Genomic DNA, 22,663 nt, shown 5'->3' with positions numbered 1-22,663 from the left:
TACTAAGGAAACTGAAAATCAAGACAATTTTATATCCTAGCATAAAATGAAAAAAACAGGAAAAAATAGAGTAAGAATTATTTGTGAACGACCTAATAATCTGTGTGACTCTGAGCATATGTTCATGTTTATGAAATAATGTCCTAATGACCTCAAAGAGGATCAAATGGGAAGGCTAATTTTAAAAGTGTGAAATGACTGTAAGGAACAGAGGAACAAGAAGGATTAAGGCCAGAAAATGACATAATTTATGGTCAGGTCATGGTTACCTCTGGGGGCAGTAGCAGGAAGATGAGAGATGAGGTCAAAGCAGTTCTTGGTAATATAACAAATATAACAGACATAACCAATATATTTGATTGACAATTGGGTTCAAGCATGGCCATCATATTATTTTTTATAACTTGTATATCGATTTGTTACATTTTTAAATGTATCTAGAAGTACAAACTTAAAAGCAAGTAAAGAAAAAATAATCTACAAACATATTTGTGGAAAATCACTTCAACTTCTATAAAAAGAACTTCTGTAAACTATGAAATATTGCTTATAGCAAAAATTTGGTTATAAAAAAGGAAAACTCTCCTTATACTCCAAAAGACTGTAGATGCTGAAAAAAGAGTGGGTGCTTAACAAAAATCTCTGCTACTATATAAAACTTGATTTTTTTTCCCCCCTTTTTCCTTTTTTTTTTTTCAGATGGAGTCTCTTTCTGTCGCCCAGGCTGGAGTTCAGTGGTGCGATCTTGGCTCACTGCAACCTCCACTTCCCGGGTTTGAGTAATTCTCCTGCCTCAGCCTCCTGACTAGCTGGGACTACAGGCCACATGTGTGCCACCATGCTAATTTTTGTATTTTAGTAGAGATGAGGTTTCACCATGTTGGCCAGGCTGGTCTCAAACTCCTGACCTCAGGTGATCTACCTGCCTTGGCCTCCCAAAGTGATGGGATTACAGGCGTGAGCCACTGCGCCCGGCCTGTGAGACTTGTTTTTTAAGGGGTTCTTCTTGAAATATACTCCTTTTCTGCCAGGGAAAGGAAATACTTCACATATACGCTGAAGTATTTCATTTCATCATTTGTAAATTTGTTTAGATTTCCATTTATTTCATTCATATCCATTCATTCAGGCAATGGTTCAGATAAATTAAACACATAATTTGAATTCAATATGCTAAATACAAGAACTAGTTTTGTAAAAGATATGAGAATTGTTTTTACATAATAAGAACAGTTGCTGAGTTAGGAAAGGGATTTTGTGTGGTTCCCTGTTGTTCAAAAGAAAGTCCACATTCCTGTCATTGGCCTAACATGCCTCCAAACCTGGCACAAAGCCACTTGTCCAAGCATCAACCATCAGTTCCAATACTGACATGATTTATACTATTGTCTGAACTTCTATTTTATTTTATTTTTTCTTTAGAGATGGAGTCCTGTTCTCATTGCCCAGACTGGAGTGCAATGGCACGATCTCTGCTCACTTCAGCCTCTGCCTCCTGAGTTCAAGTGATTCTCCTGCCTCAGTCTCCCAAGTAGCTGGGATTACAGGCATTTGCCACCATGCCTAATTTTGTATTTTTAGTAGAGACAGGGTTTCACCAGATTGGTCAGGCTGGTCTCGAACTCCTGACCTCATGTGATCTACCCGCCTCAGCCTCACAAATTGCTGGGCTTACAGGTGTGAGCCATTGTGCCTGGCCTCTTTTCTGACATTCTATATAGTATTTAATTCTTGCTCTGCTTTCCATAAAGGCATATTTTGACTGACCAAATAGACTGGAAGCTCCTCAAGGGCAGGAAAAAAATATAGAGGGAGGTGGTGGGGAGGGGTGTTAATGCTAAACAATGTTGTTATGGATAGCCTCAAGAAGACTATGATATTTGAATACAAACCCGAAGGAAGTGAGGGACCACCACCTACAGGAACCTAGAAGCTGACCGGACCACTCAAGGGGAACCATCGGTATGTCGTTCCTGTGAGGAGTACTTCTAGCAAGTTCCAGGAACTGGTGGAGTTGGCTAGGAAGGAGTGGAAGAGTAGCGGGATTTGAGACCAAAGAGTTAATAAGGATCAGACAGTGTGGCCTGTAACCCACTGAAAGGACCTTGAGTTTTTCATTAAGTGATATGAGAAACATTGTGGGGGTTTCAGCAGAGGAGTCATCTGATCTGAATTGTCCTTTATTGGAATTCCTCTGGGAGAACCAGGTGATGACGGTGTTGTAGTAATAAAGGTAGAAGATGGCAGTGGCTTGACCAGAGGAGTAGCAGTGGGAATGAGAAATGGTTGGATTCTGTTTGTGTTTTCAAGGAAGAGGTCATAGAACTTACTGATGGATTGTTATGTAGGATGTGAAAGAAAAAGACAAAAATGATTCCAACTAACAGAGTATAAATGCCATTCACCAGTTTCAAGATGATGAGATTAGCTGTTTTGTCAGAGATAACGAAATTCTGTTGAAATTGGCAGTTCATATTAATTGGACTTTCAAGTAGAGATGTCAAGTAAATAACAGGGTCTCTGAGTATGGAGTACAACGCTGTGGGCTGGTCATTTAGTGTTCATGACATAAATATATGTATAGTATCTCCACAGCAACAAGGAAACATCAGTTCAAAAGAATCAGATGGAGATTTTCATTCTCCAGGTCCATCTTCTCAGAGCGATCAGAAGTGGCAGAGCTAAGGGAAGAGAAAAGGCAGCATCAGATAGAGCTCTGAATCCAGTTTCCACAAATAGGCTTCAGGAGGCCTGAGAACACATAGAATTGCATCAGGGGATTGAAATGTCCCCAGTTATGTGATGACAGTGGGTGTATTTTGGAAAAACTGTGAATATCTATCACTGGATCTCCGAAGTTATTCCCCATGGCTCTAACTTTAATAGATTATTTGAGTGAGGATTCCAATGTTATTTCATACTCTTATGAGTAAGGGCATTTTCCCACATTTGTAAAATAGGAATAATATTGATTGTGTGTTCTGAAAATTACAGGAGAAAAGGAAAATTACTGGAGAAAGAAATTGTAAAACTGTAAGTTAGGAATTCACATGTCATTAATACAAATCAAACATTCTTTACTTCTTTGACCCAAAGCTTTCTCCTTATTATCTACCTTCTTTCTTGAGAGATTTAGTTCCATCTTGTGGCTTTTTTTCTCTTATGGCAATTATGCTTTGACTGTGAATTATGTTTCCATGTTTCTTTTCTTTCTTGTTTTTTTTTTTTTTGTTTTGTTTTGTTTTTTTTTTTTTTTGAGACGGAGTTTCCCTCTTTTTGCCCAGGCTGGAGTGCAATGGCACGATCTCGGCTCACCACAACCTCCGCCTCCCAGGTTCAGGCGATTTTCCTGCCTCAGCCTCCCAAGTAGCTGGGATTACAGGCATGCACCACCACCCTGGCTAATTTCATAGTTCTAGTAGAGACGGGGTTTCTCCATGTTGGTCAGGCTGGTCTTGAACTCCTGACCTCAGATGATCCACCTGCCTCAGCCTCTCAAAGTGCTGGGATTACAGGCGTGAGCCACTGCGCCGGGCCCTATGTTTCTTTTCTAACTTGCAGGTTTTTATAGCCAACTGCCTATTTCATATCTTTCATATCTTTCCCTTAGGTATGTAACAGGCATCTTAAATTCTCTCTGGATATCCAAAAATAAACATTTGAATCCTCTCCAAAACTTGTTCCTTCTTTTTCCACATTTTAGCAACTGATACCTCCAATTCCAGTTGCTTTGGCTAAAATCATTGGAATCATCCATACATTTTTGTCTGTTTTTCATACTCTACACATTCAGTAGCTCAGAAAGAACTATCAACCTTAATTCAAAATATATATAGAATCCAAGCACTTTTCATAGCCTGTACTACTAACACACTGGTCCAAGCCACTGTCATCTCAACTGCATTACTGTAGTACCCTCTGAACTGGTCTCCTTGCTACTACCCTGGTCCCATCACAATTTATTCTTCATCAGGATCCAGATAGCTCATTTAAAAATATAAATCAGGTCCAGTGTAGTGGCTCACGCCTGTAGTCCCAGCCCTTTGGGAGGCTGAGGTGGGCGAATCACGAGGTCAGGAGATGAAGACCATCCTGGCTAACATGGTGAAACCTCATCTCTACTAAAAATACAAAATATTAGCCGGGTGTGGTGGCACACGCCTGTAGTCCCAGCTACTTGGGAGGCTGAGGCAGGAGAATCACTTGAACCTGGAAGGCTGAGGTTGCAGTGAGCTGAGATTGCACCACTACACTCCAGCCTGGGTGACAGAATAAGACTATGTCTCGAAAAAAAAAAAATTATATATATATACACACACACACACATATATACTCTTCCCACCACATGCTATGCCTTTTCCTGCTTCAGTGATCTTCATAGCAGTCAGCACCATCTGACACAGTAGGGTTTACTTGTTTTGTGTGTGTACCACCATCCAATAAATATGTGTGTGTGTGTGTCTATAAATCAGAGTATGTCAGTTCTCTGTTCAAAACTTTGCAGTGGCTCCCATCTCAGAGTAAAACAGTAGTCATAATGGTCTACAAGGCCATATAGAGACTCGTCTCCATTTGCCTTGCAGATCTTATTGGTTTTTAATTTGCACCCTCTCCAATACCGGCAGTGGGTTCTTGACCCTCAGAAAATAGAAATCGACAAAGAATATAAGCTGGACTTGAGCAAGGCAGTTTATTAGGGCTTTCGGCTTGAGCAGAAAGGGAGACAGCAGCCAGAGGTATACTTGCAGCTGGCTCCTTGAAAGCAACCTAGTCTACTTTGTTATTCTTTTCTGGGCTTCGTCCAGGTGACATCATGGCATGTCTGGGGTGGTCTGTTGGAAACACTTTTGCAGTCCCTTGTCATGTTTTTTCCTGTGTCTCAGGCCTCACTGGCGTCTTAAATCTTCATGCAGGGGTATGATTTTTATCATTAACATGATGCAAAATTTAGGTTAGGATAATCTAAGACCCTACAGTGCATGTTCGTTTGGGGAAGGTCTTTTGGAAGTCCCTATTGCCGATGGCCAGGATGTTTGTGGTTAGAGTGTTCTATTTCTTTGATGTCTGATTGCTTGATTTTATGAGCGGAAGCTTCAGTGGCTGCAAGGTTATGGAGCTGGGTGCTGCTGTAGTCAGCATAGCATGTAAAGAAGTGTGGCGGGGTCCCTTGTCCTGCCTTCCAATGTCTGCCTCACTTCTGCCCCGTTTTCCAGCCGTAATACTTGCTTTTTACCTCCAGGCTTTCCTGCTTGGTGTTCCATTTGGAATATTCTCTTGTAGCAGGACGAGCCACAGACAAAACTCCTCAGACACCGGATTAAAGAAGGAAGAGGTTTTTTATTCAGCCGGGAGTGTCGGCACTCTCACTTTCTCAATGTATTTTTTATCATTTTATGAGTAAAATTTCCCAAGACAGTATCATTTAAAATATCACCTCTTCCCACCACATGCTATGCCTTTTCCTGCTTCAGTGATCTTCATAGCAGTCAGCACCATCTGACACAGTAGGGTTTACTTGTTTTGTGTGTGTACCACCATCCAATAAACATAAATTCTATGCACACAGACATATTGTTTTGTTCTTTCTCATTCACTGCTTTAATTCCCAGAATGTAGAACAATGCTTGGCACATGCTGTGTGTTCCTTTTTGTCGCTGTTGTTACGTTAACATCCTCATAAAACTTTTTCTCCTCAAACCAGTGCCTTAGTACCAATAACATGATGCTTTTCATATATATGCACAAGGTCACACTTTTTAAAAATGACATTCAAAATAACTATTTTCCTGATTTCAAAGCATCAGCCTACGGATTACTTGTTGGCTAGAAGAAAAATCTGATTTTCAGTGGAACTATCACCCTAAACCACCAATTTTTTTTTTTTTTTTTTGGCAGCCTTTCTCTGTTGCCTAGACCAGAGTGCAGTGGTACCACCTTGGCTCACTACAACCTCCGCCTCCCGGGCTCAAGCCATTCTCCTAACTCAGCCTTCTGATTAACTGGGATTACAGGTGCCTGCCACCATGCCTGGTTAATTTTTGTATTTTTAGTAGAGTTGGGTTTTCACCATGACGGCCAGGCTGGTTTTGAACTCATGACCTCAGGTGATCGGCCCACCTTGCCCTCCCAGTGTGCCGGGATTAGAGGCATGAGCCACTGTGCCCAGCCCAAACCTGCGATTTTTCTATCACTTTGAATTTGCATAAAACCAGACATCAAGTGGTTCTGATGTAGTGTACTTCTATGTACATTAAATGTGTAAACTGTTCCTGACATGCATATTCACCTGATTTCTAATTAAGTGTATGGAAGTCACTTGTACTGTAATTTACAGGACATGGAGAGTACAGAAGCCAAAATGATTAAGAATCAAGCCAATCCAAAAAAAAAAAAAAAAAAAAAAAAAACAAACAAAGAAAAAAACCATTCTGTAAGTCTGGTCTTCAAAAAATCAACGTCCAAAAATGGGGAAGTAGGAAAGAGGAGCCTGTTTTAGATAAGAAAACTAGAGACACAACCGAAGTTATGGCGGCATCCTTCTTTAAACAAACCACATCTCCAAGACATCTGGGGCATAACCAGGATGTTTTCAATGTGGAATGAGTACATGTCTTTTTTGAACAATAGACAATGAGATCCAAGTAGGAAGTAACGAAGGCTTTATTTTCAGGGGCAGAAGAATCCCAGGATGTAGTGAGCACTCTGTGACAGTGAAGGGGAGCTGGAATATATACATGCCTTACAGTCAATCCTACATCACAGATTAAGTAGGTTTGGAAAAATTCTTTGATTATTATTCATGAGGGATGTCAGGCACTTGCACTTCGGCAAAACATGTAACATACATTTCATGTGAACCATGGGGAAGATTTTAGCATTACAATGAGGTGGGATTTAGCTCTATGCTAAAAGATGAACCGTAGGGCACAAAGACAATTTGTTCAGTCTCTACAAGCTGGCTGAAACTGGCTTAAGGTCTATGTCCACTTATCAATAACGAGTATGTGTAAGACTGGTCCTCTAATTGGAGTTGTGGCAGGACTGCAAAACAGGGGAAACCGGTTTCTGGCTGGTCAATCAGAATCCGTTGGAACATTTTCTAACTAGTTTCTACAATGCTTTCCAGCAGCTGGTTTCTGCTTACAGGAAAGAAATCATATGGCAATTAACACTAAGATGATCAATCCTTCATTTTTTCTGCTAGCCATGCAACTCGATTATGTGGAGTTTACTGTATACTCAACAATTTGGGGTATAATGTCCTATTATAGCATAGTATGTATACTATAAAAACTGTCATAAACATCCTACCTACTTTTAAAATGTTTTTGCTATCGAGATTCCAAGGGTTCAGTCCTGGTCCTGCTGCTCGCCAGAGAATGTCAATGACCTAGAGGAGGGAAGGCTTTAATCCCGTGCTGCCGCTTAGGAGAAAGGGAGATGAAATCACAAATCCGTCTCCCCGACCAAAATTGGGGGTTTTATGTAGCGAGAAGAGCGAGAAAACAGGAAACCAGGGAGTGCTAAGGAAGCAATCATGATGGTTGAGAAACATGGAGTCTCACGGTGTGGATGCAGTGATCTGGTGAGTTTCAGTTCCTCGCTTGATGCAGGTACATGAGTTCCTAAACTTTAATATGTCTCATGTGAGTTAAATGTTAAATTTCAAGCTTTAAGGGTAGGGTTGAAAGGTCAAATTTCTTTATTCAAAGAACAGAAGACATTACAACTTCTAAGGGACAACTGGGCTGGCTTCATTATTATTATTCCGAAATGCATACTTGCAACCTCTCCTCGCGTGAGCTCATCTACCCCAGGGGCCTCTATACACCAGAAACTCAGCCCTTAGGTTAACAGAAAACAGGCCGCCAGGATTTAAGGCCCACACTACCGCCCAGGAGGAAGATTCGTTATGCTAATTCGCGTATCTGCCCGTTGCCAGGCACCGGCTTTGTTCCTCGCTCTCCGCCATTTTGAGCGGTTACGCAGACTCTCTCGCAGTTTTCCTACTTACGTTGAGAACCATGCAGTTTTAAGCATTAAAAAAAAAAAGGCGGCAAGACAAACAGATGAAACACCACCACTTTAACCTTTTCAGTGCAACCTAAGGCCCTACTATACGTCCTGAAAAGGCTATGCCTAATACAGCAATTCTAAATGCAAAGGGATCGTAGCCTAAACAATCGTATGCTGAAACCAAATGCAACTTGGAACGAAAAAAAAAAAAAACCGCCAAAGACATACGTACCTGTTGATAGGACAATGATTTATAAAGTGACTAAGTGGTTAACAAAAGTCATTAGCTCTTTTAAGGAAAATTGTGGGCGGCCCTGAAAAGGGCCTTTGATTTGGGAAGTCGAGCTGTATGAGTCGTTCAAGCAGGAGCCTTAGCCGCCGAAGCCGTAAAGAGTGCGTCCCTGTCGTTTGAGAGCGTAGACCACATCCATGGCTGTTACGGTCTTGCGCTTGGCGTGCTCCGTGTAAGTAACAGCGTCACGGATCACGTTCTCTAGAAACACCTTCAGAACCCCACGGGTCTCCTCATAAATCAGTCCAGAAATACGCTTGACACCGCCGCGCCGAGCAAGACGCCGAATGGCAGGCTTGGTAATACCCTGGATGTTATCTCGCAAGACTTTACGGTGACGCTTGGCGCCTCCTTTACCCAAGCCTTTTCCGCCCTTGCCGCGACCAGACATGACGAACCAGCCTGCGCAAGAAACTGGAGCAATCTGAAAGACAAGCTACGGTAATATCTTTATATGCCGGGAATTCGGACCTAATTGAAGACTGGAAACGCACATACGGGAACTTTGGTACTGCCTGCTGGCCCCACCCCTCACAGCGCAGACCCGGATGACGTCACCAAGGACACCAGTTCCCGCCGGTAGAGTGCGCTCTCCGTGGAGGCGTCTCTGCAAGTCTTACGTCCCCAAAGAGGAAATTTAGGCCTATTTTAACAATTAAATGAGATTAAATACATTAATATATTTAAGTTAATATCATTTGTTGCTTGGATGCTCTAGGACGATTGAATAGGAGCTTCGGCTCACAAGACTGGAACTGTAGCAATCTCCTTCCGTGAGGAGTTCAGCTTTGTCCCCACAGGCATGGTGCCTCTGACATTTCTGCTGCTTGCTCTCTTGGGGACCGAACCCACTTAGGAAGTGTTTGAAAACTGCGAGATCTCACCCTCTCCAGCACCAAGCTAAGGGAAATCTGATCAAAAGGGTTTTCTTCCCGAAGAGAAAAATATGGATAATTAGTGATCCGTCGGGAGCTGTGGCTCACGACTGTAATCCCAGCACTTTGGGAGGCTGAGGCGGGCGGATCACCTGAGGTCGGGAGTTCAATACCAGTCTTCAACATGGAGAAACCCCGTTTCTACTAAGAATACAAAATTAGCCGGGCGTGGTGGCGCATCCCTCTAATCCCAACTACTCAGGAGGCTGAGGTAGGAGAATTGTTTGAACCCAGGAGGCAGAGGTTGTGGTGAGCGGAGATGACAGCACTGCACTCCAGCCTGGGCAACAAGAGTGAAACTCGGTCTCAAAGAAAAGAAAAAAAAAAAAAAGAAAGAAAATTAGTGATCGCATTAATTCTAGTCCTCACTGTGCAGGCCCGTGTTACATTTTTGGCTTTTCTTTCTTCCCTGTTTATTAAAATTTATAATTCTCATTTAAACAACTAGCTAACTCGCACATCTAAACCTAAAAACTCACTGGTGTGTTAATGTTTACTTCTCTATTGTTTTCTTTTCTCTTTGATGCTGGTAGCAGCCTTTATCACAAGAGAATTGGCAACGTGTAGTGGGCCAAGGTATTAAATAGGCGACTTCCTACAGACTTTTAAAATAAAAGGTGGTGTTGGGAGTCAGAAAACAGTACTACAAAATGAAGGCCTCAGCAGTAAGTTTTTCTCCTCCTACATTCCTCTCTCTCCCTCCCATTCTCCCCAGAAGCTAGCTATAGGAACTAGACTCCTTCCTCCCCACGATGGAACATATAAACCAAAGCTAGCCCCAAAGCTGGCCATAAAACCTAAAAAAAATTAATCAAATTTTCCTCCTTCTGCCTTTTTGTGTAAAAACTGGCAGGAAAGAAATTATCTGGTCTGGCCTACCTCGTTTGATTGTAGGTCATAAGACCCCTATTCAAGAGAGGGCTTGTCCTATGCCCAGGAGGAGAGAATGCTGCCTAGAAAGTCCAAGAAGAATCTAGACACACAGGCCTTGCTAGGCTATTATGATTAGCTCAGTCTATTAGCATTAGCTCGTACCCTTTGTGTCCAATCATATTTCTACACAGCTGTCCATATTTTGTTGAATCTAAGCATAAAAATCTATGATTTCCCCTGTATCTTTGGATCTTCAGTTTGAAGGCTACTGTGTACATGTTAGTTATTTGAATGCCCTCCTAGACATACAAATGTTAGGATTTCTACTGTGAAAAGAAATCAAATATGTAGAAACTAAACAAAAAGGAACTGTAAATTGCTGCTGTTAAAATCCCACCAATATCAAAATTCTGTGAGCCTGTGATATTTAGGAAGAATTTACATGCTTCTATAATAATTTTAATAGTATTTACATATTTGTATTGAAATGTATAAAATTGTAATTTAGTAGAACGTTAGTTAATATATTACTGAATTGGTTTTTTTTTTTTTTTTGAGTTTTTTTGGCTGTAAGTTTATTCAATGCAAAATAATCCTCTCCAGTTTTGCTGAGGTGGCTGACCACGTCCATGACCAAATCTGCCTCTAAACTGGAATTCGGTTGTTGATCCAGCCCCAGCCTTGGCTTTCTTGTCAGCACCAGGGGACACAGCACTCCGTCTGTAGGTATCTCTGTCGGGTTCTCCTATTGTGAGTCTTGCAGGTTGCTCACCCTCCATCCAGACCTTTAGGCCGAGGGCTGCCAGGCTCTGGACTCTGGACCACTGCGGCCTACAGTGGCAGGCACAATCTCTGGGGGCAGATGAAGGTAATTATGGAGATACTGGATGCTCTCATTGGTAAGGTACCAGTAGAAATGTCTCCAGGCAAACTGTTCCTTCAAGTAGCCTTGGGACTCGATAGACTGCATGGCCTTCGTGACACGAAGGTTGGGCACATTCTTGTCTGCCATTTCTAGGTGCTTAGGCATATGGACATCCTTCTTGGTCACCATGACTCCCTGCTTAAAAAGGAGTTCATAAATGGCAATCTGGTTCTTCTTAGGCATCAACATGCTGGCGACTGTGGGGTCTCGGGCCAGGGCTGGTACATTACTCAATTCTTAAACTTGTATGGTTGCACTGGTTTCCTATTGCTGGTTTGAAAAATTATCACATTTTATGATTAAAAAATACAAATTTGTAATTATATAGTTTTTAAAATTGGGGCTCAGTCAGATCTTACTGAGCAAAAGAGTCAAGGTGTTGACTTGATATTAACTAAAGAAATAAAGAGCCTGTATCTTTTCCCTTGCCTTTTTACCCTGTAGATGCCACTCTCTCCTTGGATCATGGTCCTTTTCTTTCACTTTCAAAGCTGGAAATTTATGGCCAAATCGTTCTCATGCTGCCATATCTCTAGTTCTCTATTCCAATTCCCTCTTCCACTTTTAAGAATCTTTGTAATTGTACTGGGTTAACTCGTAACATGCAAGATAATCTCCTTAAGGTCAGCCAATTTAGTAGCCTTAATTCCATATAAACCTTAGTTGCCCTTTGTCACGTAACATAACAAAGACTGCAGGAATTTGCAGACTCCAGGGATTAGGATGTGGTCATCACTGGGGTAGCCTTATTCTGCTTAACACAGTGGATCACGATATTTTTAGAATCTGATAGAAAGCTATATAATTTGTTCTGGGAAGGAGAAACACATATGGCCACATTTTTGCATATAATTTCAGAAAGTTGTTGTATTCCCCTCAAGCTGATGTACACCTTAGTTTAGAAATTTACTTATGGAACTACAGAAAGCAAAAATCGACTGCTATACCAATGTAAATTTGCACATAAAGCTATTTAGTATTTTTAGCTTTCATTTTTCTAGCTTTTTCTTGTTGCTTTCATTTTTTCAGTTGGGGTTTATTTGAATGTTTTTATATGCTTTGTATGTGCTGTGTTCTGTGTCCATTTATGTGCCGGACAGGGAGTGGGAATTTGAAAAAAAATTGTGGGACAGGTGCGGTGGCTCACACCTATAATCCCAGCATTTTGGGAGTCTGAGGAGAGTGGATCACCTGAGGTCAGGAGTTCGAAACCAGCCTGGCTAATACGGAGAAAGGCCGTGTGTACTAAAAATATAAAAATTAACCAGGCGTGGTGGCAGCTGCCTCTTGTCCTAGCTACTTGGGAGGCTGAAACAGGAGAATCACTTGAACCCAGGAGGCGGAGGTTGCAGTGAGCCAAGATCGTGCCATTGAACTCTAGTCTGAGCAACAATAGTGAAATTTCGTAACAAAAAAAAAAAAAAAAAAAGAAAAGAAAGTAATATAGAATACTATTCCTTTTTTCTTAACTGGGTTGAAATTCTAAGAATATTTTGTATAAAATATTTTAAATATTTTTAAAATACAAAAATATTTTGTAAAAATTCTAAGTATTCTACAATGGATGCCATTCGTAACAGTTTATGATCTTAAGTAAGGTTTGTAATTACAAGAAATACAACAACTTCAGTATCTTTATATATGAGTATATAGAATAGAAAAATTGTGGTATTTGCAAGTAGAATGACACAAATTATTTTTTCATTTAAAAATCACAATTTTTGCCTATTAGAATAAAATGAACACATATGAAGTCAACCTTGAAGGAAAAAAAGTAAAAAACAACTTTGAGGAAGTGACAAAATATTTTAGGGTTAAGGGTGTTTCTCTCCTGGACTTCCAGTTATTACTCCCAAATGTTATTTTGCCAGTGGCCAAACTTTTCTTTAAACAAAGAACAATTTTGATTATTAGTGCTGCATCCAGGCACCGGTGTTCACATTTTTTAGTTTTCATGCACATGGCTTGTCTTGCTGTCCTTATATTTTGAAGAATTTGATTATATTATTTTAACCAGGGAAACTTGCCAATGCTGTTATGACTAAACCGGAATTAAGGAAGACATTCTTTTCCCCAACACTGTCAGTAGCAAAAGAAATATTACTTAATTTCAAAAGTTCTTTTCTTATGAAACCAGTTTGACAAGGGACACATCACAGCACAACATAAGAAAAATGTGCACATCAGCACAAAGGGCTACCCTTGTAACTAGCACTTGGGGTAAAACAAATATGCTACCACTAACTTAAGATTAAGTACAGCATTTTGTCAAAAGAACTGTGCTCTAGACCTACACAGCAGCAACCCCCTCAAATCAGGATAAAACCAAACCTGTTTTTATCCTGTGGTAAACACAGAAAATATGCAGGTAATTACAACTCTATAGCTGAAAAAGTAGGTGGCTCTTAAAAGAGCCTTTGGAATTGGGTATGAAGACGTTAGAATTACTTAGAGCTGGTGTACTTGGTGACAGCCTTGGTGCCCTCGGACACGGCATGCTTGGCCAGTTCCCCGGGCAGCAGCAGGCGCACGGCCGTCTGGATCTCCCTGGAGGTGATGGTCGAGCGCTTGTTGTAATGCGCCAGGCGGGAAGCCTCGCCGGCAATGCGCTCGAAGATATCGTTGACGAAGGAGTTCATGATACCCATTGCCTTCGATGAGATGCCGGTGTCCGGGTGGACCTGCTTTAGCACCTTGTACACGTAAACGGAATAGCTCTCCTTGCGACTACGCTTGCGCTTCTTGCCATCTTTCTTCTGCGCCTTGGTCACCGCCTTTTTGGAGCCCTTCTTTGGGGCAGGAGCAGACTTAGCAGGTTCAGGCATGTTAAAGAAACACCTCGTCCACAACCTAAAGAGAAATGACAAGTATCCTCACTCTGCAGCTCGTAATATCTCTAGAGCTCGTGTCCTAAACTGGCGTTTAAAAACTTACACATTGATTGGATAAATTGTCTCTGTGTGCCCTGTCGTATGCAAATTAGGTGATTCTTGCGTTTCTTTGCAACTGGTTGGTTGTTCTAGCCAATCAAATAGCGTTATTTACAATTCGGCCTCCAAGTATAATAGTTTCTCACTTGCTAACAAAATCCAGTTTTACGTTTTTCACTTCTTTTGCTCAACGTCTATTTTAAGATATCAAAATGTCCGGACGCGGGAAGCAAGGCGGAAAGGCCCGAGCTAAGGCTAAGACCCGCTCTTCTCGGGCGGGGCTCCAGTTCCCTGTGGGCCGAGTGCACCGCTTGCTCCGCAAGGGCAACTACTCCGAGCGAGTTGGGGCCGGCGCGCCGGTGTATCTGGCGGCGGTGCTGGAGTACCTGACTGCCGAGATCTTGGAGCTGGCGGGCAATGCGGCCCGCGACAACAAGAAGACCCGCATTATCCCCCGACACCTGCAGCTGGCCATCCGCAACGACGAGGAGCTAAACAAGCTGCTGGGTAAAGTCACAATTGCTCAGGGCGGTGTCCTGCCCAACATCCAGGCTGTATTGCTCCCCAAGAAGACTGAGAGCCACCACAAGGCCAAGGGCAAGTAAAACGAGAATTTGTATATTGATTTTTTACGGAGGCAATCTTAACCAAAGGCTCTTTTCAGAGCCACCCATGTATTCATTAAAAGGGCTCACAGTTTTTTCTATGTCAGCTATTTTGCAGTTTTCTTTAGTAATTCTTCCACCTATAAGTGGGTGTCCTTACACTGTGCACCATGAAACTAACCGTCCATTTTAAAGTTGCTATAAAAATAGTTAAGCAAATTGGCGGGGCGCTGTGGCTCACGCCTATAATCCCAGGACTTTGTGAAGGCCGAGGCTGGCGGATCACAAAGTCAGGAGTTCCAGACCAGCCTGACCAACATGGTGAAACCCCGTCTCTACTAAAAATACGAAAATTAGCCGGGCGTGGTGGCGCGCGCCTGTAATTTTAGCTATTCCGTTTACGTGTACAAGGTGCTCAACTAAGGAGGTTGAGGCAGGAGAAAAGCTTGAACTCCGGAGGCTGAGGTTGCAGTGAGCCGAGATCGGGCCACTACACTCCAGTTTGGGCGACAGAGATACTCTGTCTCAAAAAAAAAAAAAAAAAGGCAAACTAATTAAAATGCAGAGAGTGTATGTGTCACAGGTAATTTAAATCGATCAATGCAGCAGCCCCTTAGGATTGCAAAGCTGTTAAAAGGCGTGAGAAATACAAGAGAGAGGTTAATGTTCGTCCGTGTTTACATTTACATACGAATGTAGTGACTTAAAGCAGCAGAACCGGAAAAAACCTTTTATTATCTTTTGTATGCATCTTAATGATACGAAATTACCTGCAATTTGTAAGGATTTTTGAGGTCTGTTTTTGCTTTTTGCAAGCCACTTTCCACTCTACTGAGCTAACTCTCATTAATTATAGATAGGAATATAAACCTACATCCCCTGGAGCCAGATGGCCCTTAGGTGGAGCTTCTTTGCACAGTGTTCAGCATGACTACAAGGGCACACTGGTCTTTCTGTGCCATTTATAAATTTGGCTATTTCTCTTTTTTTTACAGTAGATTATACAAATACCAGTTGAACTTGTAAAGGATAAGAGTGCTTTCATATGAGGATGTCATATTGTAGTTAAATATGTGTTCATGTTGCTTAGCATCAGGTTTCAAATAGTTACTTATGAGTTAATAGTCATGGTGTACTTGGAACAAACTATTGAAAATATCTCCAAGTTTAAATAGACAAATCAAGATATGAAATTAGCCTTTCTAAACTTGAGGGTAAAAAGAAATCACTTGACCAATCACAACTAGCGCGCGTTTTTTCAAAACGTTGATCAAAGCTAGTTTCAGGCGCCAACGTTTTTTTAAAAATTAAGTAAGACACGTTATCCTAGTAGCTAGGTAAAATTTTGCAGAGGAAAATCAAAGTACGTTTTAAAAAAAAGCCAGAAAGATGGCACAGAGGGGAAAGGGTTGAAAACACCAGTAGTTAAAGGAGACGGACGGAGGAAAGTTTTAATATTTGGTCTACAGGCAGGAGGTGTTCTGTCAGGGAGTGGACATCTTCACCAATGGAGCTGCAGGGGAAAGGCTGCCTGGTCCAATCAGAACAGGGTTGCCTTTATATATACGGGTAGAAAACCCTAGGCTTTCGGTTTTTCGTCATTTAGCAGGGCTTAGAAGTTCGCAATGGCTCGTACCAAGCAGACAGCTCGCAAGTCCACGGGTGGGAAGGCGCCACGCAAGCAGCTGGCCACCAAGGCTGCTCGAAAGAGCGCTCCAGCCACCGGTGGTGTGAAGAAGCCCCACCGCTACCGGCCTGGCACCGTGGCTCTGCGCGAGATCCGCCGCTACCAGAAGTCGACCGAGCTGCTGATTCGCAAACTGCCATTCCAGCGTTTGGTCCGTGAGATCGCGCAAGATTTCAAGACCGATCTGCGCTTCCAGAGCTCGGCGGTGATGGCGCTGCAGGAGGCCTGCGAGGCCTACCTGGTGGGGCTCTTTGAGGACACCAACCTATGCGCCATTCACGCCAAGCGAGTGACTATCATGCCCAAGGACATCCAGCTTGCTCGCCGCATTCGTGGGGAGAGAGCGTAAATTGTGTTGTGAATGTGTGCTAACCAAAACCCAAAGGCTCTTTTCAGAGCCAACCACCTTTTCTATGAAAGTTGCTGTGTACTGTTGCTGTCCGTAAACTGGAATCTCTGTTCAGTCAAGGTGAGTAAGCATTCTTACCTCTATCCGTCTCCCCTCCCTTCACGGAATTGGTGTAAAAAATTTAATAATTGGGCAGTTATTGAAACAGTTTTTAAGGTACTCTAGTTTTAATTTCTGTTTTTGGGGGGCCGCTTTCTGGGGCTTGGATACCTCCGGCTTGGGAACTTTCTTGGCCACCTTTGACCAACCAACCTTTTTCTCCAGCAGCCTCCACCCGCAAAAGCCTTCTTTGGGGTCTGCTTACTACTTTTCTTCGGAATAAGGGCGCCCCAAGCTTTCTTGGGCCTTTCGGCTGCCGGGACAGCTGTCTTGGGCATGACTGCAGCGGCTTTTCTGGCCTCGGTCTTGATTTTCTTAAGACCACCTTGTTTAGCGGGAACGAACCCGAGGGGCTGCTCTTCTTAGCACGAAGATGCCCTCGTTTGTTTTCAAGGCCCAACCTTATTCAAATGATTTTTAAAAATTTGTATTTATTTTTAGCGACGAGGTCTCACTATGTTACCCAGGCTGGTCTCAAAACTCAGCTTGGCCAGGCGAGGTGGCTCAGTCTTGTAATCACAGCACTTTGGGATGCCAAGGCGGGCGGATAACGTGATGTCAAGAGTTCGAGACCAGCCCGCCCAACACATTGAAACTTCATCTCTACTGAGAATACAAAAATTAGCCAGGTGTGGTGGCACACGCCTGCAGTCCCAGCTACATGGAAGGCTGAGGCGGGAGAAGGACTTGAACCCGGGAGGCGGAAGTTGCAGTGAACCGAGATGGCCCCACTGCACTCCAGCCTGGGCTCCGTCAAAAAAAAAAAAAAAAAAAAAAAAAAATCCCCAAACACAAACAAAACCACCAAAAACAACTCCTTAGCTTAAGAGATTCTCCCGCCTTGGCCTTCCAAAATGCTGAGATTACACCGCGAACGGCAAGGCCCGGTTTAATGCGGCCGGTCTACTTAACATAGCCGCCAACACCTCGAGCGCGGCCACAGACAGGCTGCTGTGCTTCTTGGAGGCGGCTAGGTCGTTAGTGAACTCAGGTACCGAAGGAGCCTGGACGTCTTGCGCTTCACTGCACCTTCGGGCTTGCAAACCTTTTTCTTTACTTCAGTCTTTGACTTGGGAGATACACCAGGAGTCACGGCATGTAAAGTTTCGGACTTGATTGTAGGTTTGGACATCTAATAGTTAAAAAAAAAAAAAAAATCAGGCTGCGAGTGTATCTATGATTACGTGTTATGTCACACAGACACGCTGCGCGCTGATTGGTTCCCAGCTCAGTCTTTCAGCTTGGCAGCAACCTAGTCTCAACCCTGTTTCTGAGTTGTTTGTTGAAATTCAGAAAAGCAAAATAGTTTAAATTTCCTGAGGAAGAATCACACCAATTCTATTCTACAATGAACCGGAACGGCTAAGCCTTTCTGATCTTTACATTGTCTTTCTCTAGTTTTTATTAAGGCAGCCTCGGCCTTTATCAAAAGCTCCAACTTTCAGAGATTCACAGTTCAGAGGGACAACTTGATTTTCATTTCAAATATAAACTCTTCCATTCGTGTCTTCAATTGCTTGCTGTCTCGTAATAGCCTACGCATTTTTGCCTTCTCATACATTGAACAACTACTTGATTTTCATTGAGATTTAACGAGGAAATCTGTTTTATATGAGAAGAGAAATAACAGGTTCTTTTTTAATTTCTCCAGAAGAACAGCAGTACGGATACTTAGAACAACAACTCTTTCTGATAAAATTAGCTGGGGCTGAAAATGTTTTATGATGGCTTCTTGTTACTATTTGGATATTTAGTTAATTTGGGAGGGTTCAAGTAAATGTTCAACATTTCCTTGGGAAAATGGGCAATACAATGATCAGTGATTCTCCTGATGTTGGGACTGTTTGCATAGCTGAACTCAGGAGAGATCCAGGAAAGGGCATAAAAGACAGAGAGTTTGACTCGTTTATGAGTCAAAAAAAAATTTTTTTTAAATTTTTACTGGGGGAAATTAATTATTGAAATGTTCATGAGTCTTTGGGTTCAGGGGTCTGTCATGCTTGGGGACATGGGGAAGATAAACTTTTGCAAAATATTCAAGTAACAGGATCAAGGAATATACACACAAGCACCACACACCCACAAAATTCCCTAGAGAGAGAAATTTAAAAAACAACCATGTTGCATATTCAGTACATTTCTTGTTTAAACAATGATATAGGCTTATAGTGAATGAAGTACAGCTTATGTTCGATATGAGAGGAAAATGGAGTGATGGCAGAAAGTGATTTAACTGATTTTCTTCACTCCTCAATGTCTTGAACATATGTTGATGTGGGGAGCATATACATTTATATGTTTTACTAAGACTATGAAGGAGGTAAATGCTGGGGACAGAGCAAAGCCCAAAAGGTGAGGGTTTCACACTTTTTGATTGCATCAAAATACAAATGACTTCATGTAGCAAATGCAACTAGGACATGAACAAATTAATAAATGTTAATAAAAATTAAAATCAAATGGTTGAGATGAGAAATGAGCTAAATATGAATCACATTTACTTTGAGTGTGTATTCACTTTTTATGGAGCCCATGTATTTCTAATCTTAAAATGGCTTTGACCCATTATATTTGATTTCCTGGAGCACCAACAAAGGAAGAACTGACTTGTAGCCTTCCAACTGCGGGACTTCTCTAAGGTACTGTCCTATTTGCCTTCATGGGTTTGGGAGTTAGTTTCTTGCAGGTAACTAAAGTCTCTTCCTTCAGGCCTGTCCTCTTGCCTAAGTATCAAATTTGCCTTTCTGGATGATTGCTGGATATCTGCTTGTTCATCTTCTATACCAGACTCTCAGTATGACCATCCTCATCTAAGTAGCTTCTGTCTAACTAAGATTGCTGGATATTGGCTTTATTGTTTACCTATAACACACCCTCAACATATCCAACCACATCTAGGAAACAACCTTTCAAGTGACATTCCTATATATTCTATTCACAACAACACTATTGCTTTGTTAACCGACACTTCAATTATTCCCTTTCCTTTGTTGCCAAATCCAATCTGTTACTAAGTTTGGTGAATTCTCCCTAAATTCATCTTTCCTTGTTTATTTGCCTTTTCATGGTTGTAATTCTTGCTCTTCTATCTCTTCTTTGGACTGGCTATCGTTATAGCCTTCTTATAGGTGGTTCCTTTCATCCCTCTCTGCTGTCATTCATCCTCTTCATTGCTCTGGGTGAAATATTCCTCATATGAGCTTCAAATTTATATGCCCCATCTCCTTGTAGCTTTATGTTTTCTTCACTTAAAAACTGTTTTTCTCTATTCTTACAAGCCATGAAGAAAAAGCTGGATTCGGCTGGGCGTGGTGGCTCATGTCTGTAATACCAGCACTTTGGAAGGCTGAGGCGGGTGGATCACCTGAGGTCGGGAGTTCGAGGCCAGCCTGACCAACACAGAGAAACCTCGTCTCTACTAAAAATACAAAAATTAGCTGGACATGGTGGTGCGTGCCTGTAATTCCAGCTACTCAGGAGGCTGAGGCAGGGGAATCGCTTGTACCCAGTAGATGGAGGTTGCAGTGAGCGGAGAACACGCCACTGCACTCCAGTCTGGGCAACAAGAGTGAAATTCCATCTCAAAGAAAAAAAAAGAGAGAGAAAAAGCTGGATTCATATAGCTTTAGATTTAAGAATAACTTTAGTATGGCAATCAAACTCTTTTATATGGCCTTAAATCAACACTCTGGCACTGTGGTTTAGTAGAAGTATGGAATTTGCTAACATGATGACATGTATTTGAGTCTTGTTTTGCCCCTTAGGAGCTATGTGATCTTGGTCTAATTATATTACCTTTCAGAGTATCTTTTTTCAGTTTTTTTCTTCTTTTTTCTCTTTTCTGCACCCTGTTTTAAACTTCAAACTAATCTAATGATGTATTTTGAAATGTTTATATTTTTCATTCCCCATCTCTCAAAATAGATGAGATCTCTCTCTGTTTTGAATTCTTACATTTATTTCTTTCTTTTGTTTTTTTTTTGAGACAGAATCTCACTCTGTTGCCAAGGCTGGAGTGCAGTGGCGTGATCTCGGCTCACTGCAACCTCCATCTCCCAGGTTCAAGCAATTCTTCTGCCTCAGCCTCCGGAGTAGCTGGGACCTGGGACTACAGGTGCATGCCACCACGCCCAGCTAAGTTTTGTATTTTTAGTAGAGACTAGAGACGGGGTTTCACTATATTGGCCAGGCTGATCTTGAACTCCTGACCCTGTGATCCACCAGCCTCCGCCTCCCAAAGTGCTGGGACTGCAGGTGTGAGCCACGGCACCAGGCCCCCTACATTGATTTCTTAAAAGGCTATTATAATCTGTTTCATATTAACTGCATACTTGTCCACTTTTAAATCTTTCTAGTAGTTTACAAACAACTAAAAGTACAGATTGGTATTATAGTATGGCATACAAATATTTACGTAAAAAAACTTGCAGAAATACATATAGGGAGTTGTGTCAAACCAGAACATAATTCAAGTGTCCTTAACTTTCCATTTCTTTATTATGCCTTTGTGGCTACTCCCCAAATGCTTGTTTTCTGCAGCAGTATGCCCTGTGCAGTATTGTTGACATAGTAGTGCTTGACACTTGTTTTTCATTTTAAATTGAATAACTGGGTGAGGCATTATACACCATTGAAGATGCAGATCAATTATGAAATAGGTAACTTGTTCAAGTTTTCACCATTTAGCTCTGAGTGGCCCACACTATGCCTCTCCTTCTAAGAATGATCTTATTTTATTTATTTATTTATTTATTTATTTATTTATTTATTTATTTATTGAGATGGAGTCTAACTCTTGCCCAGGCTGGAGTGCAGTGATACAATATTGGCTCACTGCAAACTCTGCCTCCTGGGTTCAAGTGATTCTTGTGCCTCAGCCTCCCATGTAGCTGGGATTACAAGAGCATGCCACCATGCCCAGCTAATGTCTGTATTTTTAGTAGAGTCAGGGTTTCTCCATGTTGCCCAGGCTGCTCTTGAACTGGGCTCAAGTGGTCCACCAGCCTTGGCCCCCCAAAGTGCTGGGATTACAGGCATGAGCCACCACGTCCGGCCAGAATAGTATTTATTTATTTATTTATTTATTTATTTATTTATTTATTTATGAGACAGAGTTTCGCTCTTGTTGCCCAGACTGGAGTGCAATGGTGTGATCTTGTCTCACTATAACTTCTGTCTCCCAGGTTCAAGCAATTCTCTTGCCTCAGCCTCCCAAGTAGCTGGGATTACAGGTATATGCCACCATGTCCAGCTAATTTTTGTATTTTTAGTAGAGGTGGGGTTTCACGGTGTTGGCCAGGCTGGTCTCGAATGCTTGTCCTCAGGTGATCCACCTACCTTGGCTTCCCAAAGTGCTGGGATTACAGGCATGAGCCACTGTGCCCCGCCTAGAATAATGGTTTTAAATGCATTAGATAATATATAGGAAAACAAAATAAAACAATTATATTAATATGCCATTATCAAATTATAAAAAGTCCAAATTGGTGAAATATTAACATATGTGCTTTTAAATTTTTTATTTTATTTATTTACTGATTTTGAGACAGAGTCTCACTCTGTTGCCCAGGCTGGAGTGCAATGGTATGATCTTGGCTCAGGGCAGTCTCTGCTTCTCAGGTTCAAGAGATTAGCCACCCAAGTAGCTGTGCGCCAAGATGCCTGATAAATTTTTGCATTTTTAGTAGACACAGGTTTTTGCCATGTTGGCTAGACTGGTCTCGAACTGCTGGGCTCAAGTGATCCTCACATCTGGGCCTTTCAAAGAGCTGGGATTTACAGGCATAAGCCATGCCCTGGCATAGGTGCTTTTTAAATTAATACATTAAATAATAATCTATTCATGTGACTGAGACTTATTATAGGTTGGAAGGATTTATTTATTTATTTTTG

General features: G+C 41.9%; 4 protein-coding genes and 1 pseudogene across 4 annotated transcripts in view; 2 read left to right on the top strand and 3 right to left on the bottom strand.

The window, feature by feature from the left end:
* Nucleotides 1–8,838, bottom strand: part of LOC104663484 — a 36,789-nt gene extending 27,951 nt beyond the window's left edge. The window contains exon 1 of the mRNA XM_010364676.2: nt 8,391–8,838. Coding sequence (XP_010362978.2) covers nt 8,391–8,699 — 309 coding nt within the window. The 5' untranslated portion in view covers nt 8,700–8,838. The remainder of the gene's footprint in view (nt 1–8,390) is intronic.
* A 1,841-nt stretch (nt 8,839–10,679) lies between these two features.
* On the bottom strand, nt 10,680–11,620 carry LOC104663947 (annotated as a pseudogene).
* Nucleotides 11,621–13,229: 1,609 nt separating this feature from the next.
* Nucleotides 13,230–13,943, bottom strand: LOC104663440 (histone H2B type 1). The gene has a single exon (XM_010364594.2). It carries the CDS (start codon nt 13,864–13,866, stop codon nt 13,486–13,488), a length of 381 nt encoding a protein of 126 aa, XP_010362896.1. The 5' UTR covers nt 13,867–13,943; the 3' UTR covers nt 13,230–13,485.
* Nucleotides 13,944–14,140: 197 nt separating this feature from the next.
* LOC104663414 (histone H2A type 1-D) lies at nt 14,141–15,029 on the top strand. The gene has a single exon (XM_010364571.2). It carries the CDS (start codon nt 14,184–14,186, stop codon nt 14,574–14,576), a length of 393 nt encoding a protein of 130 aa, XP_010362873.1. The 5' UTR covers nt 14,141–14,183; the 3' UTR covers nt 14,577–15,029.
* A 162-nt stretch (nt 15,030–15,191) lies between these two features.
* LOC104663425 (histone H3.1) lies at nt 15,192–16,698 on the top strand. The gene has a single exon (XM_030928479.1). It carries the CDS (start codon nt 16,202–16,204, stop codon nt 16,610–16,612), a length of 411 nt encoding a protein of 136 aa, XP_030784339.1. The 5' UTR covers nt 15,192–16,201; the 3' UTR covers nt 16,613–16,698.
* Nucleotides 16,699–22,663: the final 5,965 nt, after the last annotated feature.

Source organism: Rhinopithecus roxellana, chromosome 4 (genome assembly GCF_007565055.1).
Source record: "Rhinopithecus roxellana isolate Shanxi Qingling chromosome 4, ASM756505v1, whole genome shotgun sequence".
NCBI classification, from domain to species: domain Eukaryota; kingdom Metazoa; phylum Chordata; class Mammalia; order Primates; family Cercopithecidae; genus Rhinopithecus; species Rhinopithecus roxellana.
Note: the sequence above shows the minus strand (reverse complement) of the source record. Positions and strands in the feature narration are given on the sequence as shown.